General features: G+C 39.6%; 1 protein-coding gene across 1 annotated transcript; it reads right to left on the bottom strand.

Annotated features, from left to right (window-relative positions):
* Positions 1-2,541: 2,541 nt before the first annotated feature.
* LOC116254684 (laccase-3-like) lies at positions 2,542-10,041 on the bottom strand. The gene is made up of 6 exons (XM_031630221.2): positions 9,884-10,041; positions 9,584-9,735; positions 8,510-8,754; positions 6,170-6,298; positions 4,813-5,766; positions 2,542-2,867 (listed from the first exon to the last, which is right to left on the bottom strand). Exons 1-6 carry the CDS (start codon positions 10,010-10,012, stop codon positions 2,731-2,733), a joined length of 1,746 nt encoding a protein of 581 aa, XP_031486081.1. The 5' UTR covers positions 10,013-10,041; the 3' UTR covers positions 2,542-2,730.
* Between the last annotated feature and the right edge of the window lie 11,366 nt (positions 10,042-21,407).

Below are 21,407 nucleotides of genomic sequence, written 5' to 3'. Positions count from 1 at the left end.
AATCACAATATAAAAAGTTTTAGTTATGAAAATCAAGCCAATCTTTATCAACAGGATGTATTAGCTGCAATTTTTTTTTCCTAAGACACTTTTGGTCCAATGTAACTAAGTCATGTATATATGGGTAGAAATTAGGCTCAATCTCGTTAACATCATGATGCATAGGTCAAAGATGAATCTTTTAACACTACAATAGATTCACTTTCATATCCAAATTAACGAGTAATTGAATTATGGAATAGATTCTTTGCCAATTTTCCTTCTTTCCTCTCAATCTCTGCCTCACTTCAAAGTTTGTAATACCGTCATCTGTGAAGTCTTGCATTTGGGCATTGACCATATCCTTAGATGTCCACCTCTATATCATACATGCTTGCATTGCCAACTTATTGTATGGAGGGGGAGGGAAATATAAATGTACAATCATATTATTCCATAGAGATGTAGAGTCAAATTACCATAGATAATAAAGAAAATTATTTATAAAAGAGAAAGAGATATGCATAACCAAATTCTACAAAGAGAGGTATTATAGAGAGGGGTAGCGAGGGGAAAAAACTATGGGTGTTAGGGGCATTATCATAAATAAACTTCATTTTTTTTTTCAAATTTTCCTTTATATCGCTAAATAAGCATGATATTTGATTCATTCTTTCTTTTCCATTTTGTAAACATCTTATATTTTTTTTATACTTTACAATGACAATTTTACCCATGTTCCACATGTGTTATTACTATTTTTGAATCATTTTTTAATTTATTTGGTCTGTGGCCCTAGAAAAGTGCTAGAGCATCCCATTTCACCCCAAAAGGATTATCATTATCTTGAACCTATAAACACCCCTCGCCCCCTAGGTTAACTCTTGGTCACTTTTACCATTTTACCTTTAAACCCTAGAAACAACCATATTTTCATAAGTTGACTTCAACCAAGCCATTTGTAGTCTTAAGATTAGGTCCCATTAGGGCTGCACACGAGCCGAGTCGAGTTCCCTAACACGAGCTCGAGCTCGACTCGACTATACATAGTCGAGCTCGAGCTCGACTCGTTTAACTCGTTTATTCCTCCATCGATGCTGCTGAAGAGCACGGCGATCATCAGTAGCGTCCTCTGGACGAAGCCCATCTTCCTGTCTGAGGACCCGCTGTACCAACCTCGTCGATGGCGGAGCCATCCTCTTCGACGGCCTGCTTGAACCCAATCAGGTCATCGGAGGCCGAGAGCTCCAGAAGAGCGGAGCAGGTGGTAACCTTGCTGCCGCCAACGCAGAACCCTGCGTCCTTCATCCCACAACACAACGCCTGTTGCTTCAAGGCCTCTGGTCCTCCGCACATACGCGACACTCTTACCCTGCACAAGAAACCTAATCAACCAAACCATCAAAAGAAGACACTCAAACTCCTTTTCCCCTCTTCTTCTTCCCCAAACAAGAAGGGGGTAAGAAGGGGGTAAACAGGCAAAAAGACTTGCAGTTTTCTTCAACAGAGGAACAGAATCGTAAAGGGTGAAGGAGGAAGATGGTGGGTGGTGCTCTGGTGAAATTATAAAAGGAGCTTCGTGCACCTAATCCACAGTGGACAGGAAGGAAAGAAAACGGCAAAAATGAAAAATTGATGACCGCCATCTCTTGCTTATCCAGACAACCAATCCATTGAGCTGAAAAGCAAGAAACTTTACTTTCTAGACAACCAAAGCACTAAATAACGCAAGATCACCATGACAAGAGAAGGAGAAAGAGGATAACCCTAATATTTTTTCCATTCCGCCTCTTCTTCTTCTTTTCCTTATTCTTCATTTTTTGTTTCTCAGTCATCCATGGCTAAGTCCAGCAAACATGCCCTTGAAGAAAAAGAAGGAGAAGAAGAAAATGGAAATAAATAGAAGAAACCAAATAACTTATCTTTGATTTTCAGGATGGATAGACTCACCGATGGCTAGAAACCGCCGGATGATGTCGAACGCTGCCACATGCCAATGATAGTGGCCAAGGAACTTCATGGTTGGAGAAATAATGGAGAACACAGAGACAGAGAAGAAAAGGAGAAGTCGAAGAGACCGAGAGAGGGAGGGTCGGAGTCGGAGAGAAGGAGAACGGAAAAAGGAAAAAGGAAACCTAAACTGAAAAGGAGTTATGAGTTTCCCACCTGAGAAGTGCTGAACCTGTTTTTTTAAAACCGGTATTTTAACTAATCGAGCCGAGTCGACCTTTAACGAGCCCACTTCAAGAACTCGAACTCGGCTCGATTAGTTAAATGAGTCGACTCGTGAACTCGAGCTTGACTCGTTGAACTAATGAAGCAACTCGAACTCGCTTACGAGTCGAGCTCAAGTAGCTCGACTCGTTGTGCACCCCTAGGTCCCATGACCTTCATCTTTAGCATAATAGCAATTCTCCTTGTTCATTTTGGCTTAAAACAGTTCACCTGAGCTTGGTGAGCCCCATTTTATTAGTTTCCGCTCCATACCATGCACAAATACGGTCTCCCTTTCTCCTACCGCCGCTATACTATTTATTAAAGAAAAATAAGAAAACTGGGAGCCCATTTATAAAGTGTAACAATAATACATATTGGTGAGTACATGCAGAAAAGTACAACTAAAAGGAAGGAAATTCCTCCTGTTGGAAACCAAGATGGATTGGCTACGGAAACTATAACGGATGTATGCACCGGTCCATTCAATGGAAAAAAGATGAGGTGTACAGGAGTGCACAAAGAGTACTGAAGCTTCTAGTCAACGCAAAGAGGGTAGTCCTCCGGAATAGGCTCTAAGGACTCCAGTTCTTCCACTCCATTCTCGACCAGCAAGACAGTAGCCAATCCCCAGGTAATGTGAACATCCAAATGACAGTGCATGTACCAAGTTCCTGCATCATACACCAGAAAGATTCCAATCCTTAAAGTCAGAACTTCAAATGTGCCAACAAAGTTAGTTATTATGTTTAACTGTGGCCAATATTGGAGCTACCTTGCGGTTGGCGTGGACAACTGCGCACCCCAGCATGAGCAAACATTTACGAAAGTTTTACCATGATAATGCTGGACTCAGGCCTAACCATATGAGGTGCCTACACCAAACTTAGGCCACTCCTTGGTAACTCAACATGCACTCAACCGATTGCAATAATAAGGTAGTTCAGTGCCCCTTAGCTAAACATTTCTGACTCTGCCACTGACTGTGACACAAGGGTGTAGTGCCGCTGCACATAAAAGAGGTTGTTGTTTTGACCCCCACAGCTGCTATCTCGCTTAAGGAACTATTCTCCTAAATAATATTGGTCTCAAAGAAAGCTCTGAACTCCGAGGGTTAGGAGACAAAGGTGAAGCTATGGCCTCTCTTCTAGGAAATGGGCTTCATAAACTCCCAGTTAACAAAAAAAAAACATGATACAGATTCTTTCACGTTTGGAGATATTCAGACAGATAGAACGCACAAACTTCAGTTGAGAATGAAATTAAGACGCTTGTGAACCAATACTACCTAACCAATAATGTTAGGTGTGAGGTCACAGTTGATCAAAGTGCTGATTGACCATGGTTCCGTCAGCATGGTAGTTAAGGAAAATGTGGAAACACATAAAATTTTGGAAATGACCATCAATGTAGACTTTGAGGGTGAAGCACAATTCAAGATATAAGGGACATTTACTCAACCAAAGAGTCTTTTTGAGACATAAAGCGCTTGAGGTACATGACAAAAATATCTGTCGATTGCTGGTCTTCTATTGTCGTCCCAACAGGAGCAAAACCAGAAATTTTTCATAAAAGAGACCGAATTAAGGTTTCTAAATTTTGAAGAGGGCTGAAATATCACTTTTCAAATTTTTTATATAAAATAAATGAATTTTCTCAAATTTACATGTAATTTTTTTTAAAAAAAATTGAAATGGGGTTAGGGTCATGCGAGCCCTATCTTGGCTCCCCCTAGTGTAAGGCAAAAAACTTTGCATGCATATAGGCTAATTGATATGTTTGTTGGTGACAAATAATGTGCATGCATTTAAGCGTCTGCACGTTAGTGGTGAGGGGAAACGATTAATTGGTATTGTGCACCGTGCTGGTGCATACCGCGGCGTCTAATTTGAAACCTAATATTGGCGTATTTTAGGAATTTTTTAAACTGAAATGTCCCTTTGAGGTTACAAAAATGTTTTTCTTTTTTGTGACTAGGAGAATTTTAGACATTATACAGGACAATGTACAATTTTATGTACACCAGGCTGGGAAAATAACCTGTTTCGGTCTAATTTAAACCTAAACTAAACTAAAGCTGGTTGTATCAATATGCACCAATGTGATGGACAAAATGATGGAAATTGACCATGGTGCCTTTGAAGGAAAAAAAAAAGTGGAAAATGTAAATTTTCGAAAATGTCTATTTCTCTTTAACGGAATGGCCGAAAAATCAAGTTGTGCGCACTAGGTGTGCATACAACACCCAAGGACAAAAAATGGGTTGAGGTATTTTAAGAATTTTTAAAAAGTAGTTTGGTTAATAGGGATATTTTGGTTATATATTTCTATGGATAATTTTTTATATATAAAAACGTATACATAATCGTTTATTTATTTAAGGAGTTGTTTGTCAGTAAAAACATTGCAAGTGTTTATGAATTTACCTAAAAAGTTGTTGTAGGTTAATATAACAAAAGAACTATTGTTTTATGAATTTTTTTCAGTGATTCATCTCAGATACTCACAAAGTGTATTCGATGCAAACAATCCCTAAAGCTCCAACTTAAGTAAACAAAGTTTCAAAACCGGACACAAAATATACATAATAATAAGAGAGAGAGAGAGAGAGAAAGTCACCAGGGTTATTCGCTAGGAAACGGATGACGGACCAGCCATTGACAGGTACTGCGACGGTGTTGCGGAGGGGCGGGTCTACCAAATTAAACTTCGCCGTGTCAGTAGCCGCATTGAAATTTCCGAATCCTTCTGCCAGCACGTAGAACTGGTAGCCATGAATATGCATGGGATGGTTCTCAGCCGCGAATATGTTCGTGTCCTGAAACACAATCTGCACCACGGACCCGAACTTGATGGGATACACCTTCGTTCCCGGAATCGGCTGCCAAAGACTCCTGCTCACATTCATAGCCGTGTAATCAAACACGACAGGCGGCATCGCCGGAAAGTCCCTCGTGAAAACTCCTTGAATTCCTTTGACGTGGGCCTCAAGGATGGATGCCCTTGTAGGAACAGTGAAGGAGATATTGTTCATGCTGGCCGTGAACCTGGTGTTGTTTGGCCCTCCGCACGAGCTGCCAGAGTTGCAGTTGAAAAGCCCAAGGCCGACGGTGAAGAAGAGGTTTTCGTCGACGTGCAGGGGGACTGCGGACAGGTGGTCGGCGGAGTTGAGGCTTCGGAGTTTCGAAGCAAACGCGGTGGCTGTGTTGGTGTCGTTGTAAGCGGGCAAGACCGGCATCACTGCCTGCACATGCTCGGTTTTCGGGATGGCTTCATACTCCAAGATGGCCGTGGTGGTGGTGTTGTCGAATGCTACGCCTTGAGCGCTGGCATACGCCCGAGCTGCGATGTAGTATCGGCCGGGGGGTTGGTCGGCCAGGACAAGCACGTCGGTGGTCTGGCCGGGTGCTATCATGATCACGCTCGCCCGGACTGGCTTGGTGTAAGCAGCATCGATGGCGACGACTTCCATGGTGTGTGATGCAATGCTCACGAAGAGCTCTGTGTTCATGGCAGCGTTTATGATGCGCAGCAGGTAGGTTTTTCCTTTCTTTATGGGAATCACACTTGTTTCTGGTAATTACATGCCACAAGTAATCAAGACGCGCCATGAAGATGGTCTCTCTTTTATATATATATATATATATATATATATATATATATATATATATATATATATATATATATATATATAGTTGAGAAAAAAATAAAAAAGTATGAAATGATAATAAATATCAAAAATGTCTATCATCTTTTTTTTTCTCCTAACTACTCATCTTCATGACAATTTTGATTGGATGGCTAAGTAATTAGAAAAACTAGAATCACCATTCAATTGTTCATATATATATATATATATATTGAAATCAGCTGACTACTTCAATGGCCCAATGTTTTTTATTTTGTATCAATAAAAACTATCATGAAAACATATTATATCATTGAAAATTGTGATCAAACAACAGACTACGCGCACCTGAACTTGAACAAGGGTACAGGTCCCCGGGTTGCCCATTTATAGTGAAGGCATCTGAGATGTTTGGAGCTGCTCCGGTCAAGGATGCTTGGTTAACTACGTCTATCGGGTCCCTGTTCCACCATTCTCCTGAGTGTTTCACCAAGTGTGTTAGTGCATTTAAGTAGTACGCCTCGCCATAATGATATAATTAACTGATACAGCCCTTAATTTCCTTCTCTAATTAACTACAATCTCAACCAGAGTTGCCTGCACCAAGTCAGTCCATGCAACCAATATGCACGAAAAAAAGGGTGAATGGGGGTATTTTAGCAATTTGTAAGAAGAAACTTTTTTGTAAAGGCTTCCCTTTGTACTGATTTAGGGTATTCTGGTCATTTCACACTTCTGCATATAATTTTATGTGCATGGATGTAGCCCATATAACCAGCTTCAAGACTAAATCGACTGACCCAAACACTGAAATTAGTGGTTTGATAACCAAAGTACCTCAGGCAACACACAGTCAACAAGTATGCATCAAAGGGGTTGGGGGTTCTTTTTTTTTTTTAATTTTTTTCAAAAAGCAATAGATATTTTAGACATTTAAACTTTTTTGACAATCCTTTTTTATTCTTTTAAAATATTCATGTTTTTGTTTTAATGAAGGTATTTGAGTCATTTCACACCCCTGTGCACAATTTTTTGTACTTAAGGGGTGTGCACATAACCAATTTCTCAAAAAAAAAAAACCTTATATCAACAAAGAAATGAAAAAAGCATTTTTTTAAAGACAAAAATACCTTTTTCAAAAACCAAGATGAAATATGTGACTCACACGGTCATGTGGTGGTTTGGGAGGGGAATTGTGAGGGAGTGGTTGGACCATAGCATCCACTGATCGAGCCCTCCCAATTAAGACCCTTTTGTATTTCACCAGCAACTTTGTCATTAAGGTTATCCACCGCGAGAAACTTAAGGGAGCATTTGACATACTCATCAGCATAGAATTTTAAAATCAAAATGCTCATTTTTTAAAACATTAGAATTATTAAACAAACGAGATATTTTGTTTTCAGAATCAGGACACTAAAATTTAGAATTTTGTTTTCATTTCAATTTTAGGAGGAATTATGATTCTTGAATTTTCATTTTTGAATCAAAATTTCAAGCCATCAAACGCCTCCTAAAATAATTACAAAGTAAAGAAAATTGGAACGTTGTTTTGGTTCATACAAAACGAAACATTTGAAATGAAATTATGTATATCTTTACAGTTCAAACATAAACTACACAGACATGTGGATGATTTTGAAAGGTCATCTTGCCATCTAAAAGTAACGTTTCCTTCTGGAGTGGACTATTTTGGAGGAAGAGAGATATGCCATGAAAATTCAATAACAAAAACTTGGTCATGACAAGAAGTCAAAAACGAAAGCAAAGGAAAAAGGAACAAAAAAAAAAAAAGAATAATAGGAGATGAGGAAGACAAGGCATAATATTGACGAGCATAACATCCGTCATGCTCCTCAACCAACTTTCATATTCCAACTGCAGGAACTTGAAAAATATGAAATTGATCAAAGACTGAGTTGCTTGCACCACATATATATGGACCTGAAAAAAAAAAAAAAGAGAGGGAGTTGGGATATTTTTGGGAGTTTGAAAAAGATTTTTTTTTTAATTTTTGATTAGTTTTTTTATCCTTATAAAAAAGCTTTCCTTTTTACTAATCAAGGGTATTCTAGTTATTGCACCCCTGATTTAAGAAAAAAAAAAAAAGTAGAAAAACCTTAAATTGAAAAGCGAAACTCCCCTAGAACGGAATTCAGTCTTTTGCAGTTAATAGCTTTGTTCGACTAATGTCGAAAATATTTTCGTTGTCATTAATTGCAAGATGGAGTAAATGCATGATTTTGCCTGATCTTCACTTTGAAGCCTTGCGATACAAGACAAGAGTACGTATTTTTTTTTTTTTAATATATTAAAGGTAACTGTATTTTCCACCACTCTTAAAATAGGCTAATAGCTTTCACAAGAAAGAGCTTATTGAGACATGACAGTGATCATGGTTGGAGGAGCACTGTTTAAAAGGACACTTTTATATATATATATATATATATATATATATATATATATATATATATATATTCATTTAAAAAAGCCCATTTAAAAAAAATTAATAAAAGACTGGCATGGATACCCAAGTTCGGTGAACTTCCTTGTCTGTGCTACAAGCTCTTGGAGTTAGACTGCTTGTCAATTAGTCCATGCATGTACCAATGAATGATAATCACACGTCATATGACTGCTAACAGTTATCACTTGATTAGGACCAGGAATGAGGTATTAACTGGATACCTAACAGAACGGGGAATTCTTTGTCCGGAAGCCTGAATGGGTATGGAGATCCGGCTTTGGGGCGGATGATCAGTGCTCCAAACACGGACGCCCTGAGCCAGGAGCTGTGGGCATGCCACCACAGCGTGCCCTCCTGGCCATGTATAGTGAACTTGTACGTGTACCTGCCTTCTGGCTTGATCGGACACTGCGTTACGAATTGAGGCCCGTCTGCCCACGCTGTCCGCAGTTGGTGGATTCCATGCCTGAAAAAACCCAAACGGCGATTTTCGCAAGCTTAGATATTTCATACAAGCTGGGCTTATTGGGATGCGATTCACTATACGAACTAACTGTGGATAAAGATTCAGCATTTGGGAGTGAACCAATTGGTCTAAAGCTAATCAATCTATGTTTCACTCAAACCACAAAACTTTCTCAGGTTTAACATTAGAGTTTGGAACTGTTTTGGGACTTGGGTAGCAACAGCCATCAACTAAGTATTGTGTACCTACCATTTATAATCCAACCCATAGTTGGAAAATGCATGACTTAAACTCGGATCAGCAGATGGCCTAGTCATTGGGTTAGTGAGTTCACTCCTCGACTTAGCGAGTTGACTTGCCACCTCCATTGAGTATTCAAATAATCTTAATGCATTTTACTACAAAAAATCTGGTAATTTTGGGCAAATTAGGAGGAGTGAAGGGCAAGTCAGGCCAAGTTAGGGGAGAGTCAGCCCAAACCTTGACTCGCGGCCAGATTTGTAAGCGATCCGAGTTGACTCGGGTGATTCTCAAGTCAGCCCCACAAGTTTGCCACAAGTTTGCTAACTATGACAGTCCAGTGATGAATTGATGACCAGATTTTCACTAGTCCGCACATATGACTATCTATAATATGATGATGGATCGATTTACTAATGTACATGCAAGACTGTGGTGGCATGCACTTGCATCACTCAAACTTATCATCATAAATTGCCAAAGACACTGTCTGGTCTTACGTGAGCAATAAACGAAGTATTAAAAAAACAAAAAGGAAAGAAAGAGATATGACTTATAAATGGCCGGTAGTAGTTCTCCGGTAACTCACCAGTGGAGGGTGACATTATACTTGGACTTGTTAATGGCGGTGATGATGAGGGTGTCGCCGTTCCTGACTTCCAGCATGGGTCCTGGATACTGCCCATTCACCGTTACTACCTCATGGGTAATGCACAGCCTCTTCACTGGCGTTGCCTGCACCTGTAGTCATTAACTGTGTTTAGTTTTCATTTCTGTGATTAGACAATTCCCCTCCCTTGTTCTCTGTTTTCAGATTATTATAAACAACACATAAGCAAGATCGAGATTGAGATCGAGAACGAGAACGAGAGAGAGACAGAGAGCATACAATGAACTGATGGTTGTGAACTTCTTGCGCAAGCACTTGAGTGGAGATGCAATGCAGAAGCAGTAGGCCGCGAAGCAGCAGGACCAAGTTGTACAAGCTACTGATCGTGCTGACTACTCTCGCCATCATGTGACCTTATGGAATGGAAACTAAGTGACGGTGTGCTGCCGATGCCCTCATGCAAGGAAATGCCCCACCGTTATATATACACTCATGATGGTGAGACAAGAAGGTTGGGTTGTTTCGGAGTTGGCAGATTAGGTTTGGCTTGTGAAGGACGATGCCATCTTTTTCTTCATGCAGGGTGAACCAGGAGACTTCCTCAATTCGTACTTCCCCTGGTTAGTTGATCTACCCACTCCACCTGCCGGTCCCACACATTCAATAAAGTTTATTTTTACTTTGTTCATTAAGCCAATGTACCGTAGCAAGTAATTTGAATATTGTAATTCAGATCATTAGGCTGCTTGCTTATTTCGCCAAGCAGGCTAGGTGAGCGTATCAAGCCACATAGAAATATGAATTGGACGAGTTTTGGTATATGCACCAATGCCATCAACATATTCTCAGAGATCCCCTCCACCACTCTGACAACCATGTCCAAGGTGATGAACCGACCACCTCTCTTAGGTGATGCTTAGCCTCAGACCTATATATATAAAGAGAAAATGATGACTCTAGTTTTTTAGAGCCACTTGTTCATGTAATTAGGGTAATACTAGTACATACCCTTTCTCTTTATTTTTCTCTCAACAATTCATCTGTACACACACAGACAGATATATATATATATATATCTAGTGATTGATAACCATGTCATCTAATAGGGCTAATCATCTGAAGCAGATGAACGGTTGAGAGACAAACAAGGATTTGAACGGAAAAAATCTGGCATCTCACAACATGCATATTGGATAAGTGTAACAAGGCTAGATGGTTTCAGCTACCACATAAAACTATTGGAGAACGGACTAACTTGAAAAGCTTTTGTGTTTCGCCTCGATGAGTAGTGGGTAACCTTGTTTTCTTGAACCCCATGCCCAAGAAAAACATGAAATCTTGAAACTCTAGATCGATCATTACCATGAATCCTTTTGGAATTATTTTCTACCAATTTCGAACTTTTCAACATTACCTACGTAAGCACCATATTTGACAACTACTTTCATGTAAGTAGTTAAATTCTTGCCATTAATGCCCGCACCTTCCGTAGAGTAAGTGTATCAGGAAACTTGTCCTTCATGTTTGATCAGCAGCAGTTTGATCAGTTTGTTAGAGATCCTTGTTGACATCTAAAAGTCTGTCAAAAATTCTAGGCCATGTAACGAGAATACTGCTGATGTTTGATGAGAAAAAGATCAATTGGCAGTACTGTGTCTGAAATAAGCGGCTAACTTGTCAAAGGATCTAGAAACTATAGAGTTAGAAGCCCTTTCAGTTTGGCAAGAAGGTCCTTCTACGTGACTTTGCCTTTCTGGTAACTTCTTGCCCCTTCTTTTCCCGTCGGGAGAGACACCATTTTTCATGCAGGGCTACATCACGCTTTCAACAGTTCTTGACCTCCGTGTTGAAAAGTAAATCCCGCCTGCCTGTCCCAAAAAAAGGTAAAAGCAACAGTGTAGAAGCATGCAAAACAAGGTTTAAACTTTAAAGAACAAAATTTTTGGCAAAACAATTATAAAAGGTTGACAAGTTGCATGAATGTGACTTAAATCTGAAGTATGTAAGTCGATTTCCTGAATTTTCTTATTCATCATACATAACCGTAAGATGAGCAAAGCCGCTATGTGTTTGTCCATAAACATAGAGAAAGGTACTGCGATTTTGAGGTCAAAGTATAATACATTATCAAGACAGGTGAGGCCAGACATTCTAAAATATTTTAGCTTTATGCTGCATCTATTGGAAAGCAGCATGAATACAAGAAACGAAAATTTAGTAATGCATCTTCTGAGTCACTAGCATACTCCTACAATACTTAAAAGTAATCAGCAACAATACTTCTGCATTGTTGAACCTGAGTAAAAATCCCATTATTATTTTTCATCAGTGGCGCTGGTTTTCATCACTGAAAGTCCAAAATAGCAGTCTTCAGTTGTCAATCGCAATATTCAGAGCTAATAACAATGTGCGAAATATAAAAAGAAACACCGAAACACAATATTTTATTACATGTAAAGATTGGATGCAATTATGGATAACAACCAACAAATTGAAAGAAACAGGAAAAGGAGAGGTTGATCAGTTGTAAATAACTATATGAACATAGTAGATGCCCCTTCTTGTAAAAGTGCACAGATACTGCCAACAATCAGGCCATCAAATACAAAAGGTTGTACCAAAAGTTGCTCCCACATAAGATGAGGATAACTTAACCAACAATAAGTGTTCTACTTGTTTCCTCTCCTTTTCTTACACATAGTGGATATATATATATATATATATATATATATATATATAGGTAGGTAGGTAGGTGCCAGGTATACACATGCCAGGCTTGGTAGGAACCAGCACCACCATCCATTTTGTTAAAAATCAATGGTGGAGATTATAATGGAACAAAAAAATAATAATATTGGTTTCGAGAATGACTAAAATATCCTCATAAAGAAAATCAATGTTTCCTCTGTTTTTTTTCCGGTATCCCCTCTCTCTCCCCCTCCCTTACTTTGACATGCAGAGGATCATGGTTGCAGTTTCTTGGCATCGATGTCGTCAATTGCAGGTGACTTCACAGCAGACAGGCAAAGAGTATATTGGTTTGGGAAGTTGAAGGCCCAGATATTGTAGATGGTTAAAAGTGTTGATGTGATTGGGTCAATATGATGGAATAAAGGGCCGATGGCATGCCCAAAGGTGGCTCGGGTAACATGAAGCTAAAGTGAACGTGGTTGAGGTTGTGAGAGTCCAACGTGGCATGTCATCATAAGGAAGGTTGGTCAGGTGGAAAAAGAGAGGAAGCACAGTGGCAATGATGGACCAAGTATAGGACACGCAGGTAGGGAGGAGAGGTCATGCCAAGTGTTGGGGTGAGACATGCAGTACTTGGTACAAATGAAGAGGAAAATGAGGTGGTCCAAAGTGGCAAGAGGTGGTCAGGTAACGTCTTCGAGGGTCGGTCTCCACCCCACAGGAACAGTGAAAGATGTCATCAAGATGACAAAACACGATCATAGGAGGCTTATATAGAAGCAAGATAATGTTTGACAAGTGTGATTCTGCCAACAAGCAAAAGCAACTTTCCTTGCCAACCCAACATTCTAGATTGCAAACACACCTCCAATGCATCCCAAAAGGAAGAAGGCGGAGGAGGGGGGAGATGGTAAGACCCAAGTAGTTAAAAGGCATGCCAGTAGATTTGCAGCCAAAACAGTTCTCTACAAAGAGTGCAATGGTTTGGTAACATTGAAGAGCGACAACTGACACGCAATGGTTTGGTAACATTGAAGAGCTACAACTGACACTTAGCGGGATTAATAGAAAGACTAGAGGCAAGTTCACAAAGCTTGAGAAGAAGCCAAACCCTAGAAAACTGCTCACGGGAAGGGAAGCCGAAGACCACAAAGTCATCAGCATACTACAGGACAGAAAAGTGTGAGAGAGGTAGGATGACAGCTGCTGAAGAAAGCGAGACTGAGGAGCTTACCGAAATAAAGTGGAAAAGCTTCGGACACAAGGTTAAAAAGGAGGAGGAGAGAGGGCACCCTTGGTGAAGACCACGAGTGAAATGGAAGAACTCGCCAATACAGCCATTGTAGGAGATGGCCATTTGGGCACTAGTTCGGAAAGAACGAATCCATCCCCGAAAATTGGGCCCAAAACCAAAACGGCGAAGGAGCTGAAAGAGAAAGTCTCAGTTCACCGAGTCAAACGCTTTGGATATATCTTACTCAAGGATAAAAGAAAGGGCTCCCGAAGAAAGAAGCAAGTACACTATATATAAGCATAAGAAAACTATATTATTCATGCAAGCGTTTTAACTTTAATATAAAACTGAAATTGAAACTATAGATGAGGGAAAGGAGGAGGCATACCTGACCTCCACGCCTAGCCTAGAGACAGAAATTTAGTTTCTACCTAAGAAAGAATTATACTAACTTAGTGCATGCTTAAGAATTAAACTAATCTAGGCAAAGAATTAAAACTACCATAGAGAAAATGATAAAAACTTTACAAAACATGCTATATATCATAAATAAACATAAAGAATACTACTAAGAAAGCAAAAAGAAAAGAAAAAAAGAAGAAAATTTACCTGACCCAGCCGACCATTGAAGACATGTGCCCCTCCGCTAGCACCTGGTTTCACAGAGCTAAGCTTTGGAGATATTGTTTATCACTGTCTTGACTTGGACCAATGACCTAATTCAGACCTATGAAATTAAATTTTTTTCCTCTGAGTCTAGCTACTTAAGCACTTGTCTGGAATTTTTTACCAAACCTTTTGTGCTAATTCAGCAGTTCTTCAGACCATGCTCTCCAAAGTGGAAGAATTCCCTTTCTATAGCAACCTAAAGAGAAAAAAACTTCCCTCTATGAATCAATACGTGACTAAATTCTTGAATGGAAACTTGTACCTTCTCATGAACACGACATCAAGTACAAAACCTTATGATATAACATGTATAAAATCATTTGAAAACAAGGAAAATAAGATTAGTCTCACATGGTTTACACATAAAACTAAGATCATTTGGAACAAATGCAATTGATTCTTAGTCAAGAACATTTAACTTGTTTGGATGTTTTGTTTTTTGCAGGCCCTTGCTTCAAAATCCCAAGGGTTAACTTATTGCAAGAACCATTTACTAACATAGCCTTGGAAATAGTTTCTTCAGCTCAAGGTATAAAATAGCTATGATTTCACGTTATCAAAGTTTACTATGACAATTTCATCAAACCATATTCTTCTGGTCAGATTTCTATATTCTTTTGATTATGCTGGTCATGTAGTAATTTGTATCATAGCTTTGTGATAAATTTTGGAAGGAATTTTTATTGTCCTTATGTAGATGACATCATTCTCACAGCAGCAATGCAGCAATTTCTATGGCATGTCAGTTTTGAGTTTGCAATGAATGACCTTGGGTTTCTCCATTATGTTTTGGGAATTGAATTTCAAACTAGAGTAGATCATATTATTCTCAATCAATAGAAAGTATGCCTATGAACTTCTTGAAAAGGCAAACTTGTTGCATGCCAAACCTGTTCTGAATCCAAAAACAGCTAATTCCAAACCCACTAACACTCAAAACATTGAATTGTTGATGCTTTGTGTTTATAGTGTTTGACTATAACCCGACTAGATATTGCATATAGAGTGTCAATCATGTCAGCCAAATTATACAAAATCACACTAGTTTCCATTTCTCTGTAGTTAAGAAGATTTTGAGATAAATTCATGGAACAATTGGTTACAAAGTATGCATCATGAAGAAGCATGCTCTTGAACTTATAGTTTATTCAAATGCAGATTAGGTGGATGTCCTCTTATATGGTGATTTACCATTTCTGTTCATTTCATCATCGTTTATTTTTATCCAGCAGTTCCTCTCTATATATTCTCTCTATATATGCATGCATTGATGCATCTTCGTGGAATTGCAAGTATGTTGATAAAGATTTAAACTATTATCTAGGGAACTACAACTTCACAATCTCTTAACTTCAATGGCCAATTTTTCACATGGTATTGTCTTCTGTGCTGCCGGCTTCTTACCAACAAAATCTCTCAAAACAGGAAGGAATGATGATTTATTTCTTGTGTGGTCAGTCTTCTATGCCTTTAAGAGAGAGCGAACTGATTTCACCCAAGTTGTTGGTCCTTTAGACATCTCATGTGATGCTCTCACGCCCTCTCTGGGAGTGTCTGAGGTGAAACAGTACACCAATAGTTGAGTCAAAAGTCATTTTTGGTTTATACTGATTATGTTCCTCAGGTGGCTTATAAGGGCCCGTCCCCTTGCCTCATTGGTTCTGCAAGGGGATATCCCCCTTGCCGCACCAACAGTGACCATGTCTAGTTTGAGATTAGATCATTGCAAACACTTAACCTACCGGTAGCATGATAATTCAGAGCACTAGCGATGTGAAGTATGCGGACCATGAAGGTGTGGATGTTCACTTTTCACTGCTCTACCGTCCCTCCTCTTAGTTGCTAGCATGAGTAGTAAAGACGACTACCCATTTAAAATTTCCCAGCATTCAAGGTGCTTGAATCCTTCTGTTTTATTGTCCTTAAATGCAAAACCTTGGTTTTAGTAAACCCTCTGGGTAGGGTCATCCAACAAAGCGAAGTAGGATTATTTACTTGTACAAGACATGTAAACCAAGTCTTCATTTTTTTGAAATAGGTCTTTGTTCAGATGACAAAAATGAGTTTCTGAAGGTATACATCAAACCTAATGTCAGCTGAACATTAGATGATGGTTATATTGCATAACTTTTGTTGTAATTTTGTTGATTACCCTGTTGACCTTTATCCCCCATTAGCGTTCTTAATCATTTTCACTACATTACACCAGTATTCAAGCTGGAAACACTATATAGTCACTATGTTGTGGACATGGACGATCCATTTTGAATACGATACCAAATAGAAATTCAGAATCATGCATTTCCATTTACAACTTGGATCTAATTCCACACAGTATTTAAAACAGACCTAAGATATGTAATCAGATTGATAGGCATAATCCAATTTGTCTTCTACACGAAGAATTGATCTTCCCCCATGGCATCTCTCTCTTTCTTCATTGCATCGCAAACGATTCAAATTATCTGAATTTCTCCATACCTAATAAATGTACAACATTGACAAAGAGAGAATTTAGAAAAGAGAAAAGAGAAGACAATAACAAGTGAATCACTATATCTGCAGGCTCTAGTTAATTACTAGAGAGAAAGACAAATGAAATATGATAAATAAAATTAATACTCAGCCACTATATAAAACTAAACCCCAGAATGTTAAAGGACACCAAAAACAACCAAATGGAGACATGAATGATGTGTAAGAAGTACATTTTCCTTTCATATACCCATATAAATATTAAGTGTACACATTTTTGAAGATTGACAATAAAAATATAATTGACAATTTCAAGAGTTTCCCCTGTCTAGATCTTCTTCCTTCCTTCCCAATTTCTGTCCATTCTTTTGCAATGTAATGAGCAGTGCCTTCAAAGTTGTGAGTTCCCTAACTCATCGCTTATCCCCCCACCCCCCAACAGAAAAAGGAAGACAAGAACAAAGACCAAATTTCTACCATATTTCAGAATACATTGAAAACTGTGTTTTCTGGAAAACTGGGCTTCCACAAATCCCAGTTTCCAGTGGCATCCAAACATAACTCAAACATTGTTCTGGAGGCACATCTGAAGGTGTCATCCAACATGGACTGTCTTAAAGTGCTCCCAGTGCACATCTACCATCTATTTGCTTGAGTTTCAAAATGGATACAACCTTAGTTGTCAAGGCGACGCCTAGGCGTGGACTAGTTGTCAGTCCACATCCCATGCCTAAGTCTATCACTTAGGCATGGGGTGTGGGTTTGACGCCTAGGCTGTCGCCTAAGCTGGACAAGGTGTGTTGGCGCCTAGTCCATTTTGGTGTTTGGGTGACTTTAGCCATTGATACTTGATTTGTTTTGCTTTCCAAATCATGTTATCTCTTGAGTTTAACTTAATTTTCGATTTGACCCAGTGGTTGCAAAATTTATGTTGAAAACAAAGACTTTTTGCTATAAGTATCTCAAACATTACAATTCGTGCAGAAATTATATTGCTTGCAAGGTCTATCTTTTACCGGAATTGAATGAGTTAGGATTGTAGGTGTGATTTGAGTTCTTCTAATGTATAAATTAGATAGCTTAAGTAAGAGTCGTGTAGGCATCTTTCACAGTCTTTCAAATTTGTTTACATTCAGTTGCCATCTACCATAGGTCCAGTTTAGAGAGCATGATTTCAAAGTAGGTTTTATTTTGGTTATTTTTCATTTCATGTAGTTTAGCGATCAGTTTCAGTTCTACAACGAGAAGTCTATCACCCGGTTTATTCTTCACTAAACTTTTTTTGTACTGTTTTATAGTTGATGTTGACTAATCCAAACTTGCTAACATGATAACTTAATACATAAAACATAAAGCTAACATTTTAGAGTGTTAAAAATAACTAAGCAAAATTGCAATTACTTTTGGATGCCTTTTTAGGCTAGGCGCACCTAGCCGCCTTGACAACCAAGGATGCAACAACTATCATTTGTAAGGATCCAAGTGAAATGTGTCTTCATATTGTTGCATGTTTGCAAAGAACATCTATTGCCTTCTTTAACTCATATTGAGTCAAAATAGTGAGCATTCGTACTTGCTATGGACTAAAACTCATAATACCATCAAAATTTTCAATATCAAACTTAATTGTTGATGACATAATGGTGAAACCAATTCAATCAGGCTCTGATACCAGTTTTTTAAACAAATAACACTATCCGATCGAAATAACCCACCACAAAAAGAACCTGCGTGGAACAAAAGCAATATACCAACACAAGATATACATGGTTCGGCAATATGCTTACATCTACGGGCAAAGGAGGAGCACAAATCCACTATTAAGCAAGTCAAATAAAGGCTACAAAGAGGCAATGTAACAAAACCCTCTTTCCCAAATTGGGCAAAACCCTAAAGGGAATAAGAGCAAAAGAAGAGGGAGCCCAAAGAGAAGAAGAATGCCTTTCTCTCTCTTGAAAGGAAAAATATATCAAAACACCTCAAGAAAATAACCTCTAAATCAAAGGTGGAGACTTTCCCGAAGTGGAAAGCCAAAGCCTCCGTTTCTCTTTTTCTTTCTCTCTCTGATATTTCAAGAAAGAATTCCCACAACATGAAGCTTAAAGGGGAGAGTCCCCTTTAAGATTTTATTTTCTTAATGACTCCACAAACTTTGGCTCTATTTCATGAAGCCTCAAATGTGGATAATAATTACCATTTGTGTGGGTTCAAAGCACACGTAACAAGTCACAAATTGTTTCATTTGTAAAACAACCTTTTAAGAGTTGTTTGGCGAATGTTACCATCTCATGAATCTACTCTAAAGTTTGAGACATGTTTGTGAAATACTTCATCACAATGTTTCATGAACCTGTCCCAATTATTGAGATACATTCATAGAACAATAACAAGTTCTTCTTATTGCCAAAAGATTCTTTAGGGATCTTAGATCCAAAGATTTAACCTCAGGCCTCCCCCCATTGAGCCTCATATTAGAGGATTTTAAGGGGACCATAAATTTAAGAATGGTAGGGTCTGCCCGAATGCGGATGAGAAATCTTCAAAATGCCGCCGAAGAGCCTCTCCAAGATCTAGGAGGAGGTTGCTGTTCAATGGGTTTAAAAGTTAATTACAAACTTTGGTTTCCGCCAGACAGTGCTCAAACTAGGTCAAGTAAGTACAAGTATGGCTTCCCCAAACCCGGCTTGAACCTACTACAAGTGACTAGAATAAGGGTGAGGCTTAATACAAATCACAGCGATACAAAATATCACTCTCCTCACTCAACATTCACGAAGCCATTCAAACCACCATGTCATACAATGCCTAATCGGAACAAACCACACCCTTGCCGTTGGTGGTCCAAAACCCGAAAATCGTGTCCTTGGCAAGGTGCCTTGGAGGGATTCCAGTCGGTTGTTATTGCCAATGGCGGGATGGCAAGAAAATTGTACCCTTAACCCACGATTCTATAGGGTGAATCAAGATTACCTCCAAGGCCTCGCTTGGGGACTCCACTAGCTTCACCAAAGGTGATAATCGACAGCATTAGGTGGCTGCCTCCTTCGGTATTACCAGCAACTTCCACGTTCTGCAACGCCAAATCTCCTCATTGGATGGAATAAGAACAAGAGAGATCAAGTTCTATTCGAGTAAGCAAGTGAGAGAAAGATGTGTGGATCTAGTCACCTGATCGAGATTTGACCCCTAGTTGAATTGTAATGTTGTAGGGGGAAGCAATCGCCAATGTTGCTTGGTGGATGCGGTTCCTTCTCTCCACTTAGTGTCTCCCACGTTGAAGAAGGATGACTTCAATTTCGCAAGGTCTCTGGTACCGTTCCTTCCCACGTTCTCACGGTCAAGTATACGAACCGAATCTCCAGGGAGGCAATAGAAGCAATTAATCTCAATTCAAATTTGGAAGAAGGGTTATAGAGATAATGCACTTCACCTGATTGATTGTACACCCTAAGAGTAAGACAAGTCGATTGGGGGAAGCAAGTGTTGGAAGTGCCAACACACGCGTGTCTTCCTCCCTTTCTGGCGAGTGTTGAAGTTCCGGCGAGGTATGTTGATCGGACTCAGGCCGGTTGACTCTCTATCTCTCCTCGGCTCCTTGATCGACTCACGCAATCTCCAAGTGAATCACCTCCTTCCTCACTCGAGCTAGGCCTAGAAGCTTCTCAAAACTGATCGTGAGTCACCCTCCTAAGATCGTGGTGGATCTTCCTTGATTGTTGGAGAGGGATCTCCAAGGATCTCGAAGATCTTTTGGCTTTTCTGGAATGTGTCTAGGTTCGACGTACCTAGCCCCACAAGTCAAGCCATTTCCTACTTTGTTGGAGAGGAAATAGGAAAGGAGATCTCACCCAAGTGGGGACGAGCTGCTCTCTCCCACGTGTCTTCGGGTCCAGGTCCAGCTGCCACCTAGCTCCTTCCGTTTCAGTGGACGTCCAGATGCAATGAACTTCCAAGCGCTGGAAATCTTCTTTCCAAATCTTTAGGAACAGAATCTGAAAGAGATCGCCCCTTGATTGGCGCGCGTGACACTTGTTGCGCTTTTCCTTCTTCTTGCGGCACCTTCCTAATCCGTCACAACTACATTGACCAGCTGGATGGCACCTACTCCCACGTGCTGCCACCTGTCCTCCGTGCTATCCGTAACTGATCTCCTTTCCGGATTCGTCGCTAAAGGGTTGAAGCAAGCTGGGTGACGCACCAAGGCTTTCCTTGACCAAATTGCCCATGCTAAATATTAGATAATTAATACATATCAGGGGTCGGATAGGAATTAGTCACCCAATTGTCAGATCTGGCTGGAGGGCGCTGGATCTGGCCGGAATTAAGATCGGAATTCTGAGCTACTCCATGCAAACCGGCGAATAGACTAACAGGCTTCCAAAACTTGCAGATGATGGTTCGATGGACAAAACAACTCCAAATACTTTGATTTTTGGATATGTTGTAGACCTTTTAATTACGAATCCAACGGTATATGACTCTCTTAAAAAATTCAAGGGAATCAGCGTCTAAGCGACAGCGGCGGAAACAATGAACTTTCGTCGCGGTTTTGACTGCCTTGTCATGGCCGATCTGCCTGAAATTTTAGTATGTTGTAGGTGAGGATGAGAGCTTTCCAACGAGCTATAGCACACCTTTAAACTCTTAGGGAATATCCGGGAATAGCTTTCTAATCAAAGGTGTGTCCTGTCTTCTTCTTCAGAAACTGGGGCTTGCCTTCTTCCGCATTTCTCC

This window comes from Nymphaea colorata, chromosome 5 (assembly GCF_008831285.2).
Source record: "Nymphaea colorata isolate Beijing-Zhang1983 chromosome 5, ASM883128v2, whole genome shotgun sequence".
Taxonomy (NCBI): Eukaryota; Viridiplantae; Streptophyta; class Magnoliopsida; order Nymphaeales; family Nymphaeaceae; genus Nymphaea; species Nymphaea colorata.
Note: the sequence above shows the minus strand (reverse complement) of the source record. Positions and strands in the feature narration are given on the sequence as shown.

Excerpts from the sequence above, each read along its gene's own strand:
- LOC116254684 (XM_031630221.2), bottom strand. The coding sequence starts at position 10,012 with ATGATGGCGAGAGTAGTCAGCACGATCAGTAGCTTGTACAACTTGGTC. Across the intron at positions 9,736-9,883 it reads TTCACAACCATCAGTTCATT|GTGCAGGCAACGCCAGTGAA; the intron begins GTATGCTCTCTG and ends TAATGACTACAG. Across the intron at positions 8,755-9,583 it reads TATAATGTCACCCTCCACTG|GCATGGAATCCACCAACTGC; the intron begins GTGAGTTACCGG and ends GGGTTTTTTCAG.